Genomic DNA, 21,408 nt, shown 5'->3' on the forward strand with positions numbered 1-21,408 from the left:
TTGAAATATTGACCTTTTCTCATCTTACCATTGTCCTCTTTCATCACCTCTGGTGATGGCAATGCTTTCTTTGTAATATGGCAGAACAGTGACATAACTAAGCTGAGTTCTCACATTTGCTAAATATGATACAGTGTATATTATACGCATTTTGTCACGACGAGACTGAATGAAATAAAATAAGTTGTTGTGTATTAAGTCAAATTATAAGTGGGATGTGCTAATGGGTTATGGTGCCGTTGCAACTCTATTCTAAACCTTGACAAGCAAAGATGACATCGCCCATAGTTTGCAGTAGTCAGCTATTTTATTTTATTTTTTTGTAGGGTTCTCCTTTAAAAAAACACTAGTTTGAGGTCTGTCATGGAGGAATTTGTAACTTGAGGAGGTTTGCAGGGTTCTGTGAAGAGTGACAGGTCTGAGCGTGAATTTTGAATTAGCGGAGCCTTTGCAGTCAGCAGCAGGTAGAATTATCTCTGTTTTCTTTGCTTTAAGGGTTTTAAGACAAATTTTTCAATGGTTATTAATTTCACTGCATCATACGTCTATGTCCTTACCATACAATCATACAAAACTGATTTGTCTCAATCCTTGAAGTCATGCCCTTTATGAATGTTAGGACTTTCTCCTGCAAAAAAATAAAATCAACAAGTCTTGAAAAACTGAGAGAATGTCCGCAGGCACTATCTGTGTGTGTGTCGCTATTTGTTGCTTTGTGTCTACGTATATAAGTGTGTGTGGGGGTGTGTTTGGCTGTGTTGGGCTGTGTGTGTGTCAAGAGGGTTGTTTGTCAGTGACTGTCAAATTGCATGTGCAAGTGTGTGTGTATTCGTGAGTGTGTGCGGGTCCCTACAACCTTGCACCCATGCAGACATGCTAACTCGTTAGCGGCTTCTCACTCCTCGCTTCCAGAAAAGGAAGTGCCATCCAGGTGGCAATATCCCACGATGAACCTCTCCCCAGTCTGTAATAACGGTCGCTGTTGGTAACAACTACGTCAGGGGATAAATTATGGACCTTTTCATTTATTTCACATAATCACTGCTAAAAAAAAAGATACAATAACTAGTTAAGTTACTGATCAGTGTTTACTCAAACAATTGCAACGTTGAAGTTAAAATTGCTCTAATTCCATTGTCTCAAGTAAATGAATATATCGTGTTATATGAATAGATCACATGCTTAAAAGGATTTACAAAATTAGCTCAAGACATGGTAACTGATTTTTTTTTTGTCACTACTGCTATTTCTAATCATAATGATAATGTTTAGAATTTATTTATCGCTTTTCTAGCTGCCCAAAGGCACTTTACACATACAGTTGGTAGTGAGAGACACTCAGTGGGAGGAAGCTGAATCTTGTTTCTTCTTTTTTTTTTTTTTTTCGAGTGACTGCGTGACTGATTTCTCAGTAAATGGCTGTTAATGCTGTGATGGTTTCAGTGATCTATTATTAGCAGCTTGGGCGCAAGTTGATGGAATTCACCTGAGCCCCACTTTCACTTCCTTGTCGCCTACTAAAACCAACTAATGCCTCTGCTCTTCTTCCCGTACAGGTGCATGTGAATTAATGTGTGTGAGCATTGCTATGTATCGGCTCCATTCCAAGATTGCCTTTTGGCCTCACATTCAGAATGGCACAGTCGGAAAGCTCTGGGATTTTTTTTTTTGTCCAGGGGAACTCATCAGGAATACCTTGAAGTGTTTTCTTGTACAACTATTGTGACATGTAGTAGATCCAGCAGTAGATTGTTTAATGACCCATGCAGCACAGTAGCATTGTATCAAGCACCACTGAACTGACAACTGAATTTAATGGAAACAAAAATTTCAAGCATACTTATTTAGCTTATTTGATTCAAGTCGGGATTTGAAATAAAACATACTGTGGATAATCAGCATACACGGTTCTGGGTGGTTTGGAAAACACTTTTTTTTTTTAACAAACCACAAAAATTCTTCTGAAAATGCTGATAAAATAAAGATTCAGTAAGTGTTCCCCACGGGGTTGGGTGGATGTGGAAAATAATTTCCAGAACAAGAAGAAAATACCCAAAAGGCAATTTTCTTGGGGTGATTGGTGTCCCCGCGGCCCCCCCTCTAGGTCCGCCAGTGGACATTAGGGGGGGAGACTCTCGAGGCTCAGACTCAGGCAGCCCAGCACTACACTTCAAGTGACTTACATCTGACATGGCCATTTTTTTCTTGTGAAAACAATTTCAGGTTGCTTCTTCCATATGGGCCATTTAGGAAATTGAAATTGTGTTTACCTAAGGCTGGCTCTAAAAGGGAAAAGCAGTTTGTTGTCTCGCATGATGAGTGAAGTTTTGATTTGATGTAGTCACTGATGTAGGGAGTTTTATTTACAGCATATGTAATACATATATTTGCTTGTATGCTTGTATGTTGGTTCACCCTTACATACCTTTAAACAGCAACTTTGTTATTACTATCTCTGATAGTTTTGATCTAAATTGTGATTTCTGAGACGGATCTGAAACTACTTGTCATAGTTTCCATGATTTTTTCTTTTGTGGATATATCTGCGTAGGAAAAGCAAGTAGCGCTGATGTTTCAGTTGCACAAATTTTGTTTTGGATAAATGTTTATATGTTTCCTTTAGAAATTAGTCCGTTTCTTTAAGCCATGACCACCATCTGTGCTGACTGTCGGCAATCTAGTTTGAACTACTTTTTACCGGCCCTCTTCTTCACACCTGACAGGAGCAATCTTCTTCTTTTCAGTCATATTCAAACCAAATGATCCATCATTTCCACAAGGACCCCTCAAGGTTCCCAAATACTAAAAAAACGCATACAGTTTTCAGCAGTTGCAAAAATGTACGTTTATGGTTCTAGACATTTGAGGAGAGCAGGATGAAAGCACGAGAGTCAAAAAAAAAAAAAAATAAATAAAAAGGGCTGTTTTCTATTTTCACTGGTAATTAAAAGCAGATGTCAAGGTACGAATTTCTGAGCTTGTTTAACGCAGCCCAACTGTTTGTCGATTTACTTTCTGCACTTGTTGAAAGACCATTACGCAGCCCCTCATCCAACCCTTGGACTTTCTCCAGTTTGGGAAAATGTCTCTCCTCCTCTCTTGTGCAATGATTAAGCCTTACTTATGCTTCTGTTGGCAGTATCTCAGAGCTGGCAGGTGTCTGTGAGATAGAGTTTTACAAAACCATCATATACAAAATAAAAAAACTCCTTAGACTTTTTATATATTCCCTCTAAGGATTGGAGGGAAAGAAGACTTAATTGAATTGTCAAAGACAAATTTACCTAGAGACCTCTCTCTCTCTCTCTCTCTCTCTCTCTCTCTCTCTCTCTCTCTCGCTCTCTCTTTCACTCTCTCTTTCTCACTCAATCTCTCGCTCTCTTTCTCTTTCTTTCGCTCTTCTTTCACTCTGCCAGTTCACCTGTTTGTCTCACTGGTGCTTAATTTGAATTAATTAATGGATTAACTGATTACTTTAGCTGTTAAATGTCCAGTCATCTTTGACATCAACATTACATTTATGATGTTCAAAATAACCAAAACTGATACACATAACATGAGAAAGTAATAATGTAATTACAATCATAATGATTAGTTGACTAATTGGACCAATCACTAGCTGGCTCTAGTGTGGTTTGCCTTCTGGATGCCCTTTTGCCGTCCAGGGAATTTTCGACAACTGCTTAGGTTGAGCAAGCAATTCTTTATTCTTTTTTTATTCTATTTATTACCAGTGATTGTCTTATTTTCACACCTTTTTTTTTAAACAATTGTATTTTAACAGTTTACCCAATAGGTTGCTCAATGGGACAGCTGGCAATATTTGATCAAAAATCTGAATCATAACTGGAGGGTGACCAGCTTCTGAACAAAATGCTTTTGCAATTTCTGTTTCTGAACATAACCATGCAAATGATTTCTGTTTTCTCACTTGCTATCTTATTACTTGCTCTCAGGCAGTACTTTGTCTCGGTGCTTTCATGAGTATTGTTCTCTCCACTTTTAAAAGTTTGCTAACTCTGCTGCTTTTTAGTCTCCGACAATTTAGCTTTTTTTATTTCCTTTTGTTCCTCCGGTGGTAATGGTGTGTAGAGATCTAAGCCACAGTTGGCTCGGCTTCACATGAGTTTGTGTGGAGAGACGAGGGGGGTTGTCAAAGGAATCGGCTGGGCTTCTTATTCTTCCTCTACTGCAGAGAAGGGGAAAATATAGAAAGGGAAGTGCCCTGCTATAATCAATATTAATCTCTCCTTTTGGAAAGACATCTGTAGGCTATGAGTATTTAAAGAAAAAAGAAAAACTCTGCTGATTCGAGAAAACCATGTTTGAACTTGCTAATCTTTTTTTTTTCTCTACTTTTCCTGTCACTCCCTCCCATTCTCTCGTTCCCTCTCTTACTTCACAAGCGCCTCTCTCTATTCATTTAGTGTGCCATTAGCTCTCCAAGCTGTTGTTTGTTTTGCTACTTTAATGTGCTTTTTTTTCTAAACAAAAAAGCGAGAAAACAAGCATCATAAAAAAGGCACAAGTAAAAAAAATAAAAATAAACCATAACGTGTAGGGTGTGTGTGTGTGTGTGTGTGTGTGTGTGTGTGTGTGTGTGTGTGTGTGAGGCCATTGGCACTAAACTTACTTGGGTCCAGATGTTCTAATTATAGAACAGCTCTGCTGCCTAATGACAGGAAACACTGGCCCCTGTGTGTGTTTGCGTGTGTGTGTGTATCGTATGTGTTTTTTGTGTGTGTGGTTGTGCGGGATTATGTGTGCAGAGAATCAATAGGCATTGTAACACATCGAATGTGCATCAGACAGAAGCGTTTCTGATCATTAACCTTTTGAACCCTAACTTCCTCCTAAAATTCTTCTCGAACTGCCTGTGTTGTATAACCTAATACATTTGCGGTCCTAAATGATTCACGTGGATACTCTTCCAGTTTGCTAATTGAAAAACTATGTGCACAATTGGAGAGGAGTCCACATGACAATGTTTAACAACAAGACAATAAAACTCAATTTTCATAAAAATCACAAATTGCATTAAAAATATTTCAAGAATATGGCTTGCATTGTGTGTGTAATGGTATAATTTGTTATGAAATGAACAGCACTGATCCCTCATGATGTACTGCATTGTTCCCCAGTTAGTTCGCGCCGAGGGCCAAATTATGTAAAGGTTCTGTTATTTTTCTTCTAGACCAGTAATTTTACGTGCAGAAATTATTTTTGTTTCCATTTTTAGAAGTAGTATAGTTAGTATTGTATAGTTTGTTCTAGTAGCAGATATAGTCGTAGTCTGAGGAAAAAAATAAGGAATACGTTCACAGCTGTTTGAAAGTCCAATATCAATTTGCTTTTTGCATCTCCTTGAGGAATATTTTGATCAACAGAATATGATCAGTTTGATCAAAGGAGAACTGCAGCAAGTGGCACACAAGAGGAAAAGAATATCCTCAGGCAAACATAACTCGTAACTTTTCTCTTCAAACTCCAATCATTTCTGCATACCAATATGTAACACTGATGCTGATTGTTAAACAGTGCACCCCTCAGGAGAAACCGAAACAAAAAGAAGCAGTAAACCACCAAACTAGAATCAGTGTCAAAATAGCTCAATCGCTTTCAGAATTTGACACGGACAGCTTTCGACAGCATTTGTACAACCATGATGTGCACAGAGGCTAGCCGGCTGCTAGCTCCCCCATAAGTCACCAGAGGTCCGCATGACTTTGACAGCTTATGTATTTTTTTTTTGAAAATATGATCTCAAATGAATAAGTCTTCCAATGAATTTGGTCCAAACAGTTACTACCCACTCCAATCCATTGCCTCTTTTGAACTGTCCGCTTTGGGAACACATTGAGTGACTTGTCTTTCACTACAATGATTTACCATCTAACTTTCTCAACAATTAGAAGATTCTTTTCTTTTCATCATAACTAAAGATATCAACCCGCCTCATCTAGAATGCAAATGAATCATGCTTGTGCAAAACCACCACTGACAAATTCAACCATAACCATTTTATAGTGTTTATAGAGCATGTATCATAAACAAAGCGACATTCTGACTGCACACCCAAAATAAATCTCAAGTATCGATAAAAAAATGAAATAAATAGGTTGACATACATGAAAACAGAAGCAGAAAGTTTGCTTGAGCTAATGTCTTTTAGTAGCTTGCTCTTGTGTTACTTTTAAAGTTAGCCAGTAATATTACTTCCTATTCAGTATAATTTTTTCTTCAACAACATTATCAACACTTGTATCTCAAACACCTTTAATCTCATTTACATACCTTATTTTCCGGACTATAAAGCGCACCTTCAATGAATGGCCCATTTTAAAACTTTGTCCTCATATAAGGCGCATCGGACTATAAAGCGCACTCTTAATGCATCATGTCAGATTTTTAATCCAAATCAAATCATTCTCCATTTTATCTTTTTTATTTCAACTTCAGACGCAACAAATTACTTTAAAATCACAAAATAATGATCCATAGTCTTTTTGATTCATGATTCATATTCTTCAGCGGGCCACTTATGATAGATTTCATGACACAATGCTTCGGGACAGGTTAAATTGAGGAATTTGGTCCATATATAAGGCACACCACACTATAAGGGCACTGTCGGCTTTTGAGAAAATTTTAGGTTTTTAGGTACGCCTTATAGTCCGGAAAATACGGTAGTTCTCGGAGCCTAGATGATACCCATACTGTATCTTGCTTATTGACAGTAAAAGGAAACTCAAATAGAAATACACAGAACACAGAAGAACAAAACGAGGTAGCCGGTAATGTTTGAGTTTGCAAAGATAAGAAGGCAAAGAATGACATTCTGAACTGAGCATTACGTCACTTCATTTGTTTGGTTATACTCACACACACACTCAGAGTGGGATTGTGGGTGTCAGACAGTTTAAGCGGCTTTAAAGAAGAAGATTCAAAGACATAATCTGGCTCTTAATTCTTACTGTCTCATCTTCTTGTGTGTTAGAGCTTGTATGTGATAACCCAAGATAATAACGTGAATGTGGTTCAGTGAAAGTGAAAGAAGCGTCTGTTTCACTTAAAACTCAATGAAATTCTTTCTTTTATTCCCAGCCGTGCTTTAAAAATGTGTACCTCACGCTCGATGTAATGTTTGATTACAGGCGGCATGGTTAGTCGAGTTGTGAGCCTGTGACAAAGTTAGCTGGGACAGGGTCAAGCTCATTTCTTTATTCTAATAATAACAGGAGGAATAGAATTAGCTCTTGATTCTACACTTGGTGTCTATTCTGCATACTAAGTGGATCCATTGCAAAAATAAGTGTGATGTATGCACCTTAAATAATAACTTCCAACTTAGGCAATTGTTGATATGTCTTTTAAATGAAAGCGAACTGTCAAGACAGATTTCCAGCGATTCGGAGCAAGTGGCATAGTAAACTGAGAACCATTGAGATCAAATATTACTGAAGTCCTCAATTTGTGGTGAGGTTTCTGTTGAAGATTTTGTGATTCTAACTTAGTTGTTTAAGATTGACGATGTCATCAAATCACCTAGCTTTAACTGTGGGTTTAATTTATTTCTGTACAATTGAGAACATAGAGAATATGTGGTCATTTGAAAATGTAACCTCAAACATTCACATTTTTGGGGTTTAATCAATCCTGAAAATCGACCTTCTCTCACAATTTGATAGCTGAAATACTACATAGTATATGTACAGTACGTCATTTGAAAAGTAACAATTATCACCATGTCGAGCATGCCTATCAAGCCGACCAGCTACAGCTGCCAAACTAACTCACAAAGTAATTATTATACATTCCTACATGAACCTTAGTTTTTTTTTCTGCAATGCTGCGGAGTAAAAGCCAGAATTTGTGTTTCCTCTGTGGTAGTACACGAATTACACACACAACACACACTAGCTAACAGCATTAATAAGGGTCTGTTTTGTGTCAGGCAGGTCTTAATATGATCATTGTGTGAGACATGGAGCTGTCTGTCAGTCTAAGTTCATTAGCTGATGATAGATCACCCACAATGTGTGTGTATGCATGTGTGTCTGTTCACACACGTGTGTTACCCATGGCAATGGGGAGTGGGAAAAAAAATCTCCGTTTGTATTTTGCCATTTGTGTGCCCCCACCCCATTCCCCCTCCCTTTTGCTAGCGTAATTTATAGCCCTCAATCGCAGGCCTTATCAGGTGCAGGACACATGGACGCCTTACCGCCTCCTCCTCCACATCTTTTAACTTCTGCACACTTTCTCCCACCTCTTTTGCACTCGTCCTTCCGCTTCAATCTGCTTTCCTATCCTCTCAAATTGCCCTCCTGAATGCAGCTCTCTCTAATTGTAAACCTCCTCATCCTCTTCAACATGACTTCTGCTTCAAAGGCCACTAAGTCCCAACCCTCAACCCATCAAATGTCTTTTCCTTAGACATTTGGTGATATGTATATTTGAAGGTGGCATGGTGGCGCACTGATTAGCACGTCCGCCTCACTGTTCAGAGGGTGTGGTTTCGATTCCATCTCTGGCCCTCTCTGACATATTTGCATGTTCTCCCCGTGCCTGCGTGGTTTTTCTCCGGGCACTCCTCCTCTCACTTCTCAAAAACATGCATGCTAGGTGGATTGAGCACTCCAAATCGCCCGTAGGTGTGGGTGCGAGTGCGGGTGGTTGTTCGTTTCTGTGTGCCCTGCGATTGGCTGGCAACCAGTTCAGGGTATCCCCCGCTTACTGCCCAATGACTGCTGGGATAGACCCCAAAACGCCCGCGACCCCCGTGGGGACAAAGCGGTACAGAAAATAGATGGATGGATGGATGGATGGATGGATGGATGGATGGATGGATGGATGGATGGATATTTGATGCCAATCTATGAACTGATTAGTCAAAGTTTGACACACGTCACACTTATTTTCTGTATGTTTGTAGTGTCAGTCAATTTTACATCAAAAGCTCGAAAGTAGGACCCAATCTGTATTTTTTCACGCCAATGCCAATTTTTGGCAGAAAGAAAAATACAAATCACTGATTAATTGGCCCATTAATTACAAAATGTATAATGCATATATTATTATTATTTCACTTAAAAAATAATTTCCGTCTGCCCAAACAAATGAGCAATTTAGAATAAAAGACTACAGTAAGTGTTTATAATGAAAAAGGACATTTTAGTTTTTAATGTTAATATTTATCTGGAAGTAATACTTTGCGGCATCATTCACTTGTGGCAGTGTATCAAACCTGTGACCTCTCGGGCAAGGGACTGACCTTTGCAATGCAGTGTGATGGCGGCAAGGATTAGTGGTCTGTGCGAGGCTTAAAGGTCCATTACATTTCATAGAGACATTAAAGGCTCTGCAATCATAATCAATAATGTTTAATGACATGGAGAAAGTAGGGATGATGATTTACTCTGATGTAGTTGATTACACTCAGTCTGTACACAAAATGTACACACATGACATGCAGTGTGCAATGTCGTTGAGTGTTTAGGATAAAAGTCATTGAGGTATATTGATTACGTGGGATGAATGTCCAGATGACTATTTGTGTGACTGGATTCCTCCGTGGATTTTTCTCACTGTCTTCTCATTGAAAATATTGCATATTTGAGCAGTTCGTCATATCAATTCTATAAGTGAAAAAAACATGTTTTAACTTTGTTTTTTTCCCTCTTTTACTGTGCTACAGATATGGAGGAGAGAACGAGTGCAGGTTCATGGGCGAGTGGAAGTCGTTCTTCAAAGGTAAAAAAAAATAAAAGAACAACCGATTTTTATTTAATTGACTGTTGTTATTACAACACCTTAGGCTTTGTTTGCCTTGTGTCACATAAGAGTGCAACCCCAAAGAACCTACCTATCGCATTTTCCGGACTATAAGATGCACCAGACTATGCACCTTCAATGAATGGCCCATTTTAAAACGGTGTCCTTATATAAGGCGACCCGGACTATAAGGCGCACCATTAATGCATCATGTCAGATTTTTAATCCAAATCAAAACATTCTCCATTTGATTATTTTCATTTCAACTTCAGATGCAAAAAAATTACTTTATAATCACAAAATAATGATTCATAGTCTTTTTGATTCATGATTCATAGTCTTCAGCAGGCCACTTATGATTGATATCATGACACAATACTTTGGGCCAGTTTAAATTTAGAAATGTGGTCCATATATAAGGTGCACCGGACTATAAGGCGCACTGACAGCTTTTGAGAAAACTTTAGGTGTTTAGGTGCCCCTTATAGTCTGGAAAATACGGTACATTAAAAACAAATTTAATGGGCAAAATAATTCCATTGTCAACCTCTCCCCCTATTTTCCTGAATCTTCACTGTGGAATTGTAAGGGATTTAAGACATTGTGTACTAGACACCTTCTGGGAATAGTTTCAGTCAGGCAATTTACTTTTCTAGCCAGATGTGCACCATGTAGTGTAGTGCACAGAGCAAGGGCCATGCAAATAGGTGAATTCGGTATGGGAGAACTTCAGGTCCCTCCCTGGCTCTGGTCCTGGCCACCAATCAACACCTGTAGAATAAAATAGAACAGTTAGTTTGATCCAGATCTAGAATTAATGGACCACAATTCCAAAAGACACTCTGCAAAGTAGTTTGATGTGATTAGAATTAAAAAAAAAAATGTTGATATAAAGGCCATATGTCCACTCAGCTTCCCCAGCTTCAGCACGTTTCCCCAAAACCTTTTTTCCATCAGAAACAAGACATTGATTTGGTGTTGCTGGAATTACGTGTTCTGTCAATGTAGCTTTTCCTTAAACTATCTGTCATTTTTCTCACTTTCTCCAGAGCTATGCAGAAGGATCTCAGTACATTACATCACATGACAGCCTCTCACCTTCGTACGCTAACTCCAGGCTAACAGGTACATTGCAACTGACTGGGTATCAAAATTTGGAATGTAATTATTTCGAGGTCAGATAGCGAATGATTTATGCACACATGGAGAAGTCAACTCTTTCTCTGCTCCACCTTGACTCCTGCCCCGTACCCCCTTTGGCCCCAGCGTATGGAAAGCGGCGTGCAGTGTGTGCTCATTTACCCATGATGCATCGTGCCTCTGGCCCTCTTGCCGATGTGGCGCCAGTTGTGAGCAAATGGCCACTGACACAGATAATGTGCCTCTCTTTCCCGCCTTCTTTTTCTCCATGTCGATCTCTCTTTTCTCTCCCTCACACACTTAGAGCTTAATTAACGTTGACTGGATTCATAAAATATGGAAGATGTCAGTCCTCAGCCATCCATTTCGCCATTGCTCTTATGCGCTCATTTCTTGGTAATTAGTTTGTGGTCCGGTGTTGAAAATCTTCACATTTGGATGGGAGAAATGGTAAATAGCTGTTTGCCTTTTTGAAACTATGTTATAGTCGGCTAAAGAGGAGTCAAAGAGAATATTGCTAGCGTTGGGAGGAATCCTCGTATCTCCAAAACCATCACTTTTCAGGAAGCCCCAAATTATGTTGCAAAATACACGTTGCGTTGAAAAAGTGCCAACCAACACTTTAAATTTGTCAATAATTTGTTAAAATAACACCCATGTGTGTGGACTGACCAATAAAAAAAAAGATCAAATTCACCAAAATGTGACTTTGTGTGGTTTCGGCCCGACGTTAGCAATATGCTTGTGCAACAACAGTACTCAGACTAACTGTTGCTGCAGTCACTGGCCAAAATATTTGGTACATTTCATAAATCTGTCTTTAAAAATATTTTTTGTCAAAGAGATAACAATCAGTTTACAATGGTATAGAACTGTACTGATTCATACTGGAAACGACTTCTATAAGCAAAGCTAATGTTGACGAGGTCATTCCGAACTGAGCACTTCTCCTTTACTGGCACAGTTGTTAATACAGCTATAATATTAGCGCTTATTAATTTCAGATGCACCTAAAGTTATGAACATTAATACTTGCATAATTGTATTTGCATAAACCTACCACAGAAAGTAATGATCTTGACACATGACATTGATATCAAATGTTTATGATCTGTGTAGCTACATTACATCAGTTAATTGCCTTTCTTGGTTTTGGCTCAATCCCAGTCATTATCATTTTGTAGTTTACAAACATAGATTTTATTACCAGTTCTGTTATGGACCCTCAGACAATAGAGACTTTCCTTTCATTGTCACGTAGTACTTTTTTTGTAGATATTATGAATAATATTCACTATATGGAATATTTATCTACGTGACAGAAATACAAGAGGAAACAACTCAAAGGCGGTAATAATGATCATTCTTGAAATATTTTAGAAAGCCACAAATCTATGGCTAAGAATGCCTTTGCAACTAGGAAATCTAAACTTTTAGGTTTACTGAAATGATCCATTGTGTGCGCAATGTGTTTTGACAGTGTTGTGATTATACTATGTAGCTGCAGCGAGGAGGAGCACGAGTTAGAAATGGAAATATTGTATTCTTCATCTCGCACACGGGGACCTCAATTTACTTTGATAATGATAACACTAAGAGACAGAGACAGCCGCAGATATAGAAAACACACACAGACTGTTCCGACTTTGTATAGAAAACATCCTCCTCACTTTCCACTTTTGACTGTTCTCTGGTTCAACAGTATAACTTCATTGCAATATCGGATTGTATTCAGTTTGTTGGCTTTTCTGTCACTTTTGCACCCTAAATCCAAATACATTGGCATACTGTTGTATAAAAGTATAATTAGACAAAATAAAAGATAATATAAAAGTGTAATCAAGCCCAGAGTTACTTAGACACACTAGTATTTGTGCGCTTTAAGGGGTGTGACTTAGGGAAGGATGTCTGGCACTGAAGTCACGTTGTCAGTGCTCTCATTTTGTATTTTGTGTGTGCGCTTGGTATTTAGCCCAAAATAATATTTCTAGAAGAAGAGAGAAATTCTGCAGAATTGAATGAAACCAACCTGTGTGTTGCAAATGTGAATGCACTCTCTTCCTCTTGTTCTTTCTTTGCTTTACCCACTCTAACCTTGTCTATCTTTCTTAACCCCCCATCAGATTAGAGTGATGTTATGCTCTAGATAATCAGCGAAGGGATTAGTGTCATCTCAGCGACCCTACTAGATTAATCTGATGCCTTACACACCACACACACACAGACACGCACACACACTCGCACAGAAACTCCTAGTGATCTAGCGTTGAAACCGATGTGTGGAAATGCATCAAGTCATACAAATGTTTTGTGATGCGTTGTGAATAAATTGTTTTGTTATTATTATAATATTATTATTATCATTAATACATTCTTTTATTATGATATTAATATTATTTATATATTATAATAATATTATATTAATTAATAATAATAATAATAATAATAATAATAATATTTTGTTTTATATAATAATATTTTATTATTATTATTTGGGCTTTGTGTGTGTTTTTTATGACTGTTGCATCATTTTGTGGTTTGTGGGCAAGTGGGACTTCATGGGCATTGATTTATTCATATGTCACACTTTTGACAGTAGGAAGTCACTATGCAGTTGTATATGTATATGTGTGCACCTAATCATTTGTTTAGTTATTTGCTATATGAGTGTGTGTATACATGTTGGATTATGTTGTGTGCATTTTCGTTCTTTGACTTGTGGATGCACTTCATGCTCCTGTTAGTATGTGGTTTTACACCATCTTTGAGTACGGTATTTGTGAACTTGCTACAGAAACAGGTGCAACCTACCCCCTAACTGCCACCGACTTGGTAAACATGGTGGTTTCATCTTAGATACAGTTCTGTTAGGAACACCTACTTGGAAGATTCCATTATCTAATGAAATGTGAAAATATTCCCACGCTGAGCTGGACGGCCTGGGAATGGTACCTTCAATTTTTTTCCCCCATTTCTGTAAGATGTGTCTCAAAGGTGACCCTAAGATTTCTTAAAGGCCAAGTTTCATGAATACAAACAATAATATTCTATAACTAGCACATAAAGCAGCCTGAAAGGGCAACGTATCAAAAAAAAAAAAAAGACCTGAGCCCGCTTGTTGATATTGACTCCATCCTCTTCCCCTTATTGTTTTGTTGAAATGCAGTGAGTCAGCCGCCTGTCTCACCTTTGTGTGACCTTATTAATGAGTGTTGAGCCAAGAGGCCGGACCCCCTCTGCAGAGGTCACATCTGGACACTTTATATATAGAAGTCTCTCTCTCTCGCTTTCGCTTTCGCTTTCGCTCTCTCTCTCTCTCTCTCTCTCTCTCTCTCTCTCTCTCTCTCTCTCTCTCTCTCTCTCTCTCTCTCTCTCTCTCTCTCTCTCTCTCTCTCTCTCTCTCTCTCTCTCTCTCTCCCTCCCTCATTCAGCATTTCTTTTCTTCCTCGCTCTAATTCTATTTCATTCCACGGTGTCCCTGTCTTCCATGTTAAACTGGCTCACCTGTCTCCATCTCTACCCCAGGCACACCTTAGCTCAAGCTAGGTATGGTGCCAAGGTCAAGCTCCTGTCACTCCCTGCTGAGTCTGGGTCTTTGTGATCTGAATAGTTGAAAGGAGGTCAGTGTAAAGAGAAAAAATGAGGGATTTTTGTTCTAAATAATGTCATTATTAAAGAGAAATAAAATGAAGGGGATATGAAAACTAAAACAAAACTAAAAAAAACAACAAATACGTAATACGTGAAATCTTGCCAGCTCTGTAACGCATAATCAGATCATCAGTTTGTAAGTAGTAATGCAAAAGATTACTTGTGACTCCCCCCCAAAAAAATGGTTGTTTTACATCATTAATTGATTCAGATTTGTCTCTGTCTGAAATGATGCAATCGTGGTGTCCCTCACATGCTATTTTGAACATAGTCTCCATAAAATCACTGTAGTGTACAACGAAGAGGGTCTGTTTCTCACATGGAGATTGTCAGTGTAATTGGATCTGACATCCTAATCATAGGTCTTCTCAAGGCAACAGGGTGGAGGGCGGAAATGTAAAACATTACATTTGAAAACATCACTTCCTGGGATATTCGGGGAAGAGGTGCTTTTGCTTTGTTGAAGAACTGCCAGAATTGTATCACCTGTTTTTGTAGGGAGTGAAAAAGGAAAAGGAGGCAGAGCTCATTTGTATACTGAGAACAAGTTTTATTTGGAACATTTTACATGATGCCCTGTGATTGGCTCATGAGCAGTCCAGGATGTGCCCCGCCTCTTTTAACTCAAAATCAACTGTGACCAACCTTTCTACGACCCTCACTAGGGGAAGTGATATAACCTCGACTAACATTCTCAGGTGGTCTCCGTCCAACTATTAACCAGGACTGACCCTGCTAGTTTTTGATTAGACGATAATGGACATTCAATTAAAAATGATATACTATAAGGTCATGTTTAATTCTGTTTTCATGAGATTTATATAATTCAGCACTGTGCCATTCATAACGTGACATCCTTAGCTTTGACATTTGCCCGTGTGTTTAAAAAAAAACGTGTGGCCTTTACTGTGTTCATGAGGCAACAAGTGTCTTACCAATTGTTTTAATCAAAGACGAATATGAGTCCTCATAGTGCCACAGTAGACACACTTGTTGAGAAGACACCAAAGAGGAACTGAGAAAGTTTAGTTTCATCCTCAAAGATGCTTCCATAAATTTGAAATTAAAATGAAGAGTCCAACAACAGTTTTTAAAATCTTGGGTATCTTCTTGACCCTCACCGCCATTTCTGCTACTTTGTTGGCTAAAATCATGATTTATTTCAGCACAGAAAAAGTGTCCATTATAAACGTTTTATCACATGACATGATTTTTCGGGGGTAGCTCGGTGTCGCAGTGGGTAGCACGTCCGCCTCACAGTTAGGAGGGTGTGGGTTCGATTCCACCTCCGGCCCTCCCTGTGTGGAGTTTGCATGTTCTCCCCGTGTCCGCGTGGGTTTTCTCCGGGCACTCCGGTTTCCTCCCACATCCCAAAAACATGCTTGATAGGCGGATTGAGCACTCCAAATTTTCCCTAGGTGTGAGTGCGAGTGCGTTGTTCATCTCTGTGTGCCCTGCGGTTTGTTGGCAACCAGTTCAGGGTGTCCCCCGCCTACTGCCCGATGACGGCTGGGATAGGCTCCAGCACGCCCGCGACCCTCGTGGGGACTAAGCGTTTCAGAAAATGGATGGATGGATGGATGGATGGATGATTTTTAGGGCGCAAAGTGGACCTAATCAAAGTTATTTCTGTTTATTTACATAGTCTGTCTCCCTGTTTGTCTTTCTTTCTGTCTGTCATCCATCCAGATGAGGCCCACCAGAGACCAAGATGGGTCATACATGTTACACTGTGTGTTTATGGGTGTGAGTTTTAGCTGCCTCTGTGTGTGTCTGTGTGTCCTTTATCTTTATCTATGCATGTCTGTGCTGTTATGTGAGTGTACAACGTGCGTCTGTGTGCCTCTACGTGTGTGTGTGTGTGTTGTGTGTGTGTGTGTGACAGACTGTGAAATGGTGCGTAGTAGCACCTGGGCCCTTCAGTGTTGATTGATCGGCCTGGTCATGTGGAAGAGTCCCATCTGGCCAGCCACGCTACAGTATGTGTGTTTGTGTGCATGTGTGTGTGTGAGTGTGTGTGTGGCAAAGAGAAAGTGCTTGTTTGTGTGTAAGAGGTGACAGAGAAATATAGAGATGTGCAGCCTGAAACAGTATGTTTATTGTGAGCGTGAGCAGGCTAGGGAGCGACAGAGAGAGCAAGAGAGAGAGACGGAGAGAGAGCTCTTCACTTATAAGCATGGCTCCCAAAGGCCAACGATGAACTTTATTTCATCATCTGAGCAGAGTAGAGGCTCAAAGGAAAATGCTTTCTTTTTTTTTAGTGCCTAGAAATCATTTGCACAGATGTGTTTAGATTGTATTGTTTATTCTTACAGTAACGCGGGTGGTCAGTGTACAAATGACACTCGCACAAAGCAAAGCCGAGGATCATACAGGAAGGATTGTAGAAGTCATTCACACATCTATCGCACGAATGCTATTTTTGATGAATAAAAATGCATTACTTGGGAACCTCAAAACCACAACTTATTACTAGCCAACAAATGCTTAAACTTTGTGAAATTAAAGACCGCTCTCATCAAATTGCCATGAATCACATCCATATATCAGATTTAGGAGCGTGTCCAAAAATATGAAATGCTTCCCCACCGAGTCACTTCAAATCTTACTCTGATGAGGGAAATAAAACAAGACGGATAGACAGGAGGAAAACAAGGAATAGTCCAGAGTGAAATGGAGAAAGACTGGAGTAAAAATCTGAAAGAAAGACAGTGTTTATTTCCTGAAATGAAGCCAACTGATAATTAATGCTCTGACATCATGGTGCTCTAATTAAGCCTGGCATTCATTAAGCCAAGAGAAGGGGGGATGTTAGTTTGTGGGTCTATTTTTGGGGGGGAATGGGGGATTTATTTGATTCTTTCATGATGCACTTTTTAAACAATAGAGAGCAACAAAATTGTATAAGCTGAAACAGTACCGTGCAGTACATTGAAGTAATGTCGAATGACCTTCATATTCAAAATCCACAGTGACTACCTTTTTAGTTTTCCCTACAGAACCAGCCATTTTTTTCTTTGACAAGATCATGCCGCATCATCATCATTTTGTCAGATTAGCTCTACCATCGGGAGGATGATATATGTTGAGCAAAGCAGATCAGTTAATTGTGCAATAAACACCTGATCATCTTGATGCAGAACCATTCAATGAATTTAGAAGCTAAATGCTATACAAATATAAAATGTTCATTTTCTTTATGTCGTTTGGTTAATGCTTATTCAGAACCAAGCTATGGGAAAAAAAATAAAAAAAACTTCACTGTGTGACATTGGTAAATCAATCCTTTGTTCAAATTTAAGAGTGGTGTGACTTACACGTATGTCTGCCTCAATTTTAACATTCTGGGTTCAAATCCTGTCTCTGAATTTCTACGAATGTCTTTTGTTTCTCTTTGTGTATTTTCATTCACACTCCTTTTGCCAAAAGTCAAAATTTGAAAGGTGCTGACATTTAGAGATCTTTGTTGAGCTTCATCACATTATGTTTTCTATGGTATTTTTGTGGTCCTGCGTGGCGGATGGCATACAAATCTCTTTGTGGTGGATCTAGGAAAGGGAAGGCTGCAACACTGTGGGAGCTGTCATAAACAACTTCAATCACGGCCAATCAAAGCGGCTCCTCTGAATTTGTTTATCTTTGCTGTGTGGGCCGAAGTGGGCACTTGGAACCCCCCTCACCTTGATCATTCACTCCAGGAAAAGTGGACAATAAGAACAATATAGAGTGTAAAAGCTTAAGGTGCAGGTTCAAAACCTTGACAATAAGTTCGTAAGCCATGTGTTAAAATGCTACACATGAAAGTAGTTTAGCATCCCTATCCATTTTTTTGATCAGAGCATTTTCTGATAGCTAATTAGCCATGGAGGGCTAGCCATCGACAGCTGCATTCATCATCATAAAACGTAATAATTAATGACATTCCAACAAAGAAAAATATGCAAATGAGCTCCACTCATTAGCATTTTCATATTCAGATCCCATAATGCTTTTGCTGACAAGGTTGTAATTAATGAAAATTCATGTCTCTTAGCCGAGGCCTAGATTGGATCGCATTCATTCGCAATCCCCCAAACGAGGAGTGGAGAAAAACACGACGGGGATCACTGCCAAGTTTTTAGGGAGATAAGAGGGAGGGGGCGGGGGAGTCATATTGAGAGAGTGAGACAAGTGGAGAGTTAGACAGTCAGACAGACACAGCGAGAGGAGGACAAGGAGAAAAGAATAAAATGGAGAAACAGGAAGGCAGATGGCGCGAGATGAAAGGAAGACGAGCAGTGAGAAAGAGACGGATAAACAAGAGACGCAACTAGAAACAGTCACAGAGGGACATATATGGACAAAAAAAAAAAAAATTCATAAAAAGGGAAGCCGTAAAGATGGACAAGTTGTGAAAGACAGGCTATTCATATTCATCAGATCATAATTGGATACACACTCTATCCATCCATCCATCCATCCATCCATCCATCCATCCATCCATCCATCCATCCATCCATCCATCCCGGCTGACTTTGGGCAAGAACATTCTGGCCACTGGTCAGTTGGTGCTAACAGTGGGTCTGCTGGCAGTGCTCGTGTATCTCTAAACTAGTGATGGGAAAACGAAGCTTCAAATGTGCTTTGTAAACCAGATGTTGAGGAATCAAAAAAAAAAAAAAATACATTTGATTCATATTGTTCCATAAGTTTCAATTACTACATATGTATGTTTTAATTTTCAGTAGATTTACACCAAAATTTAATTTCTATATTCATAATCAATTTCAATAATTTTCATTTATCAATTTTAAACACTTTTATGTTATCCAAATAATCTGTCAGCTGTCCTATCTCTGAGTGGATGACATATTGCCTGGAGTTCTAATGACAGTGATAAACCTGATGTCAAACATAACAAAAAATATACATTGTCATTTTTTGGAATGTGACTCCAACCGTATGCATTGCTTTCTCATACAGAATGTGTAACACAGAAACACAAACGCCACAGCTCGCTCGTGTACATCTCTGTGTGTGTGTGTGTGTGTGTGTGAGTGTGTGTGTGCATGAGTGTGGGTTTGTGTGTGTGTGTGCATGCGTGCGTGTGCTTGGTTCTTGTACATGATCCTGACAGATAACAGTGTGGTATCTGCGGTGTGTCACCTGAACGCTGCTACCGCTGACACCTCGCTCATAATGAGTCGCTATCATCTTCAGCCTGTCTCCTTTGTCAAACAATCATGAAGAGACACTGGGGGGATGCGTTCGTGTCTTCATGATTAATGATTAGCAATAGTCCTAAGGAAACACATATGACACTGATAAATATATATGTATTTCAATAAATTGGGAGTGTCCTTATCAAGGAAATAATCATAGAATGACATCAATCTACATTGTTTCTGAAAACAGAGCAGCATAGTGTATTTAAAATGTGGAGACTTTGGTTTAAGTAGATAAAACAAGGTGGGGGTGGTGGAGTCATCATATTAATCCATAGGAAGAATAAAACTGTACAGATTACACGGTTTTGGGTTTGTTCAGGTTAAAGCCGGATAATCTCAGTAAAGTGCTGTTTCATTGTAGCCTTCAACCCCCTCGTAATGTCTGCTTAGCATAGGAGCAATCACCAAAAAAATGAATGTAGTAAGTAGACAACCCTAACGATGTGCACAGTAATGATTGTAATAATAATTACTGTCATTTACCGACATTTAGTGAATGTTGATAGAGCTTCATGTGTCACGCTACTTTATCCTGAAGCGCAATGTGGAAAGTCAACACAGAGATTAGAAGCTCATCTTACATTTTCATACTTTTAGAATATATTTTCCCTGTGTTGGAGAGTACAGTGGAATATAAACATTCTAATAGAGCTTTTGAAAACGCAACGCGTTGAACATAAAGTCACACTAAGCCGGCGGAGGAGTCGCCGCTGCAACAGTATTGGAATACTGATGTGGTGTGTGTGTGTGTGTGTTTGTGTGTGTGTGTGTGTGTGTGTGTGTGTGTGTGTGTGTGTGTGTGTGTGTGTGAGAGAGACAGAGAGAGAGAGAGAGAAGTGTTGGCACAAGATAGCAGTTGCCCCCCTGGGCCTTGCCAATGTGGCATTGCCTCCTTTGCAGTAGAATGGCACGGTCTCAGTCTTTGTAATGAAACTGTGTTGTGCGTGTGTTTTTGTGAGTGTGCGCGTGTGTCAGTGTGCAAGAAATGGCATCCAAAATGTAGTACTGGAATTGAAAATGCACTGCGTGCGTATGTATTGTGTTTGTGTGCGTATGTTTCCGCGGGGATGTGTGTTGGATTGCTCTTGACTGGTCTTTTTTTTAATACATAACAGTTTTGGACAGGAAACCATTCTTCCTGTCCTTTGTTTTGGTCTTTCCTATACTTGTTCCCATTCCTTCCTTCCTTCCTTCCTTCCTTCCTTCCTTCCTTCCTTCCTTCCTTCCTTCCTTCCTTCCTTCCTTCCTTCCTTCCTTCCTTCCTTCCTTCCTTCCTTCCTTCCTTCCTTCCTTCCTTCCTTCCTTCCTTCCTTCCTTCCTTCATTTTAATTTATAGATAATAGCAATACTATATAGGGTAGTTTTTTTTTTTTTGCTGACAAATCATATTCTTCACTACCTTTAGCTTATTATTGTTTCATTGTCACATTGTGACAAATCAGTTATCATTATTATTATTACGGGGTTAACATTTGACCTCCATTGTTAAGTGACGTTTTGTATAATACATCATTTTCAATTAGTACATATCAATCCAATTTGAATCCCTCTGGATAGTAATGTCTTTGATGCGAGTTATTTACCAAAGATCATTTTTTGAGCAGAAAATCCACTATACTGGTGTGTGTGTTTGTAT

At 39.2% G+C, this 21,408-nt stretch overlaps 1 protein-coding gene across 2 annotated transcripts in view; it reads left to right on the forward strand.

The window, feature by feature from the left end:
- The window catches only part of tcf4 (transcription factor 4), a 161,253-nt gene that overhangs the window by 60,347 nt on the left and 79,498 nt on the right, over nucleotides 1-21,408 (forward strand). For both annotated transcript variants that reach the window (XM_085926759.1, XM_085926758.1), the window contains exons 7-8: nucleotides 9,698-9,753; nucleotides 10,824-10,899. In XM_085926759.1, coding sequence (XP_085782885.1) covers nucleotides 9,698-9,753; nucleotides 10,824-10,899 — 132 coding nt within the window. The remainder of the gene's footprint in view (nucleotides 1-9,697; nucleotides 9,754-10,823; nucleotides 10,900-21,408) is intronic.

This window comes from Syngnathus leptorhynchus, chromosome 12, assembly GCF_054491065.1.
Source record: "Syngnathus leptorhynchus isolate UIUO chromosome 12, UIUO_Slep, whole genome shotgun sequence".
Classification (NCBI taxonomy): Eukaryota; Metazoa; Chordata; class Actinopteri; order Syngnathiformes; family Syngnathidae; genus Syngnathus; species Syngnathus leptorhynchus.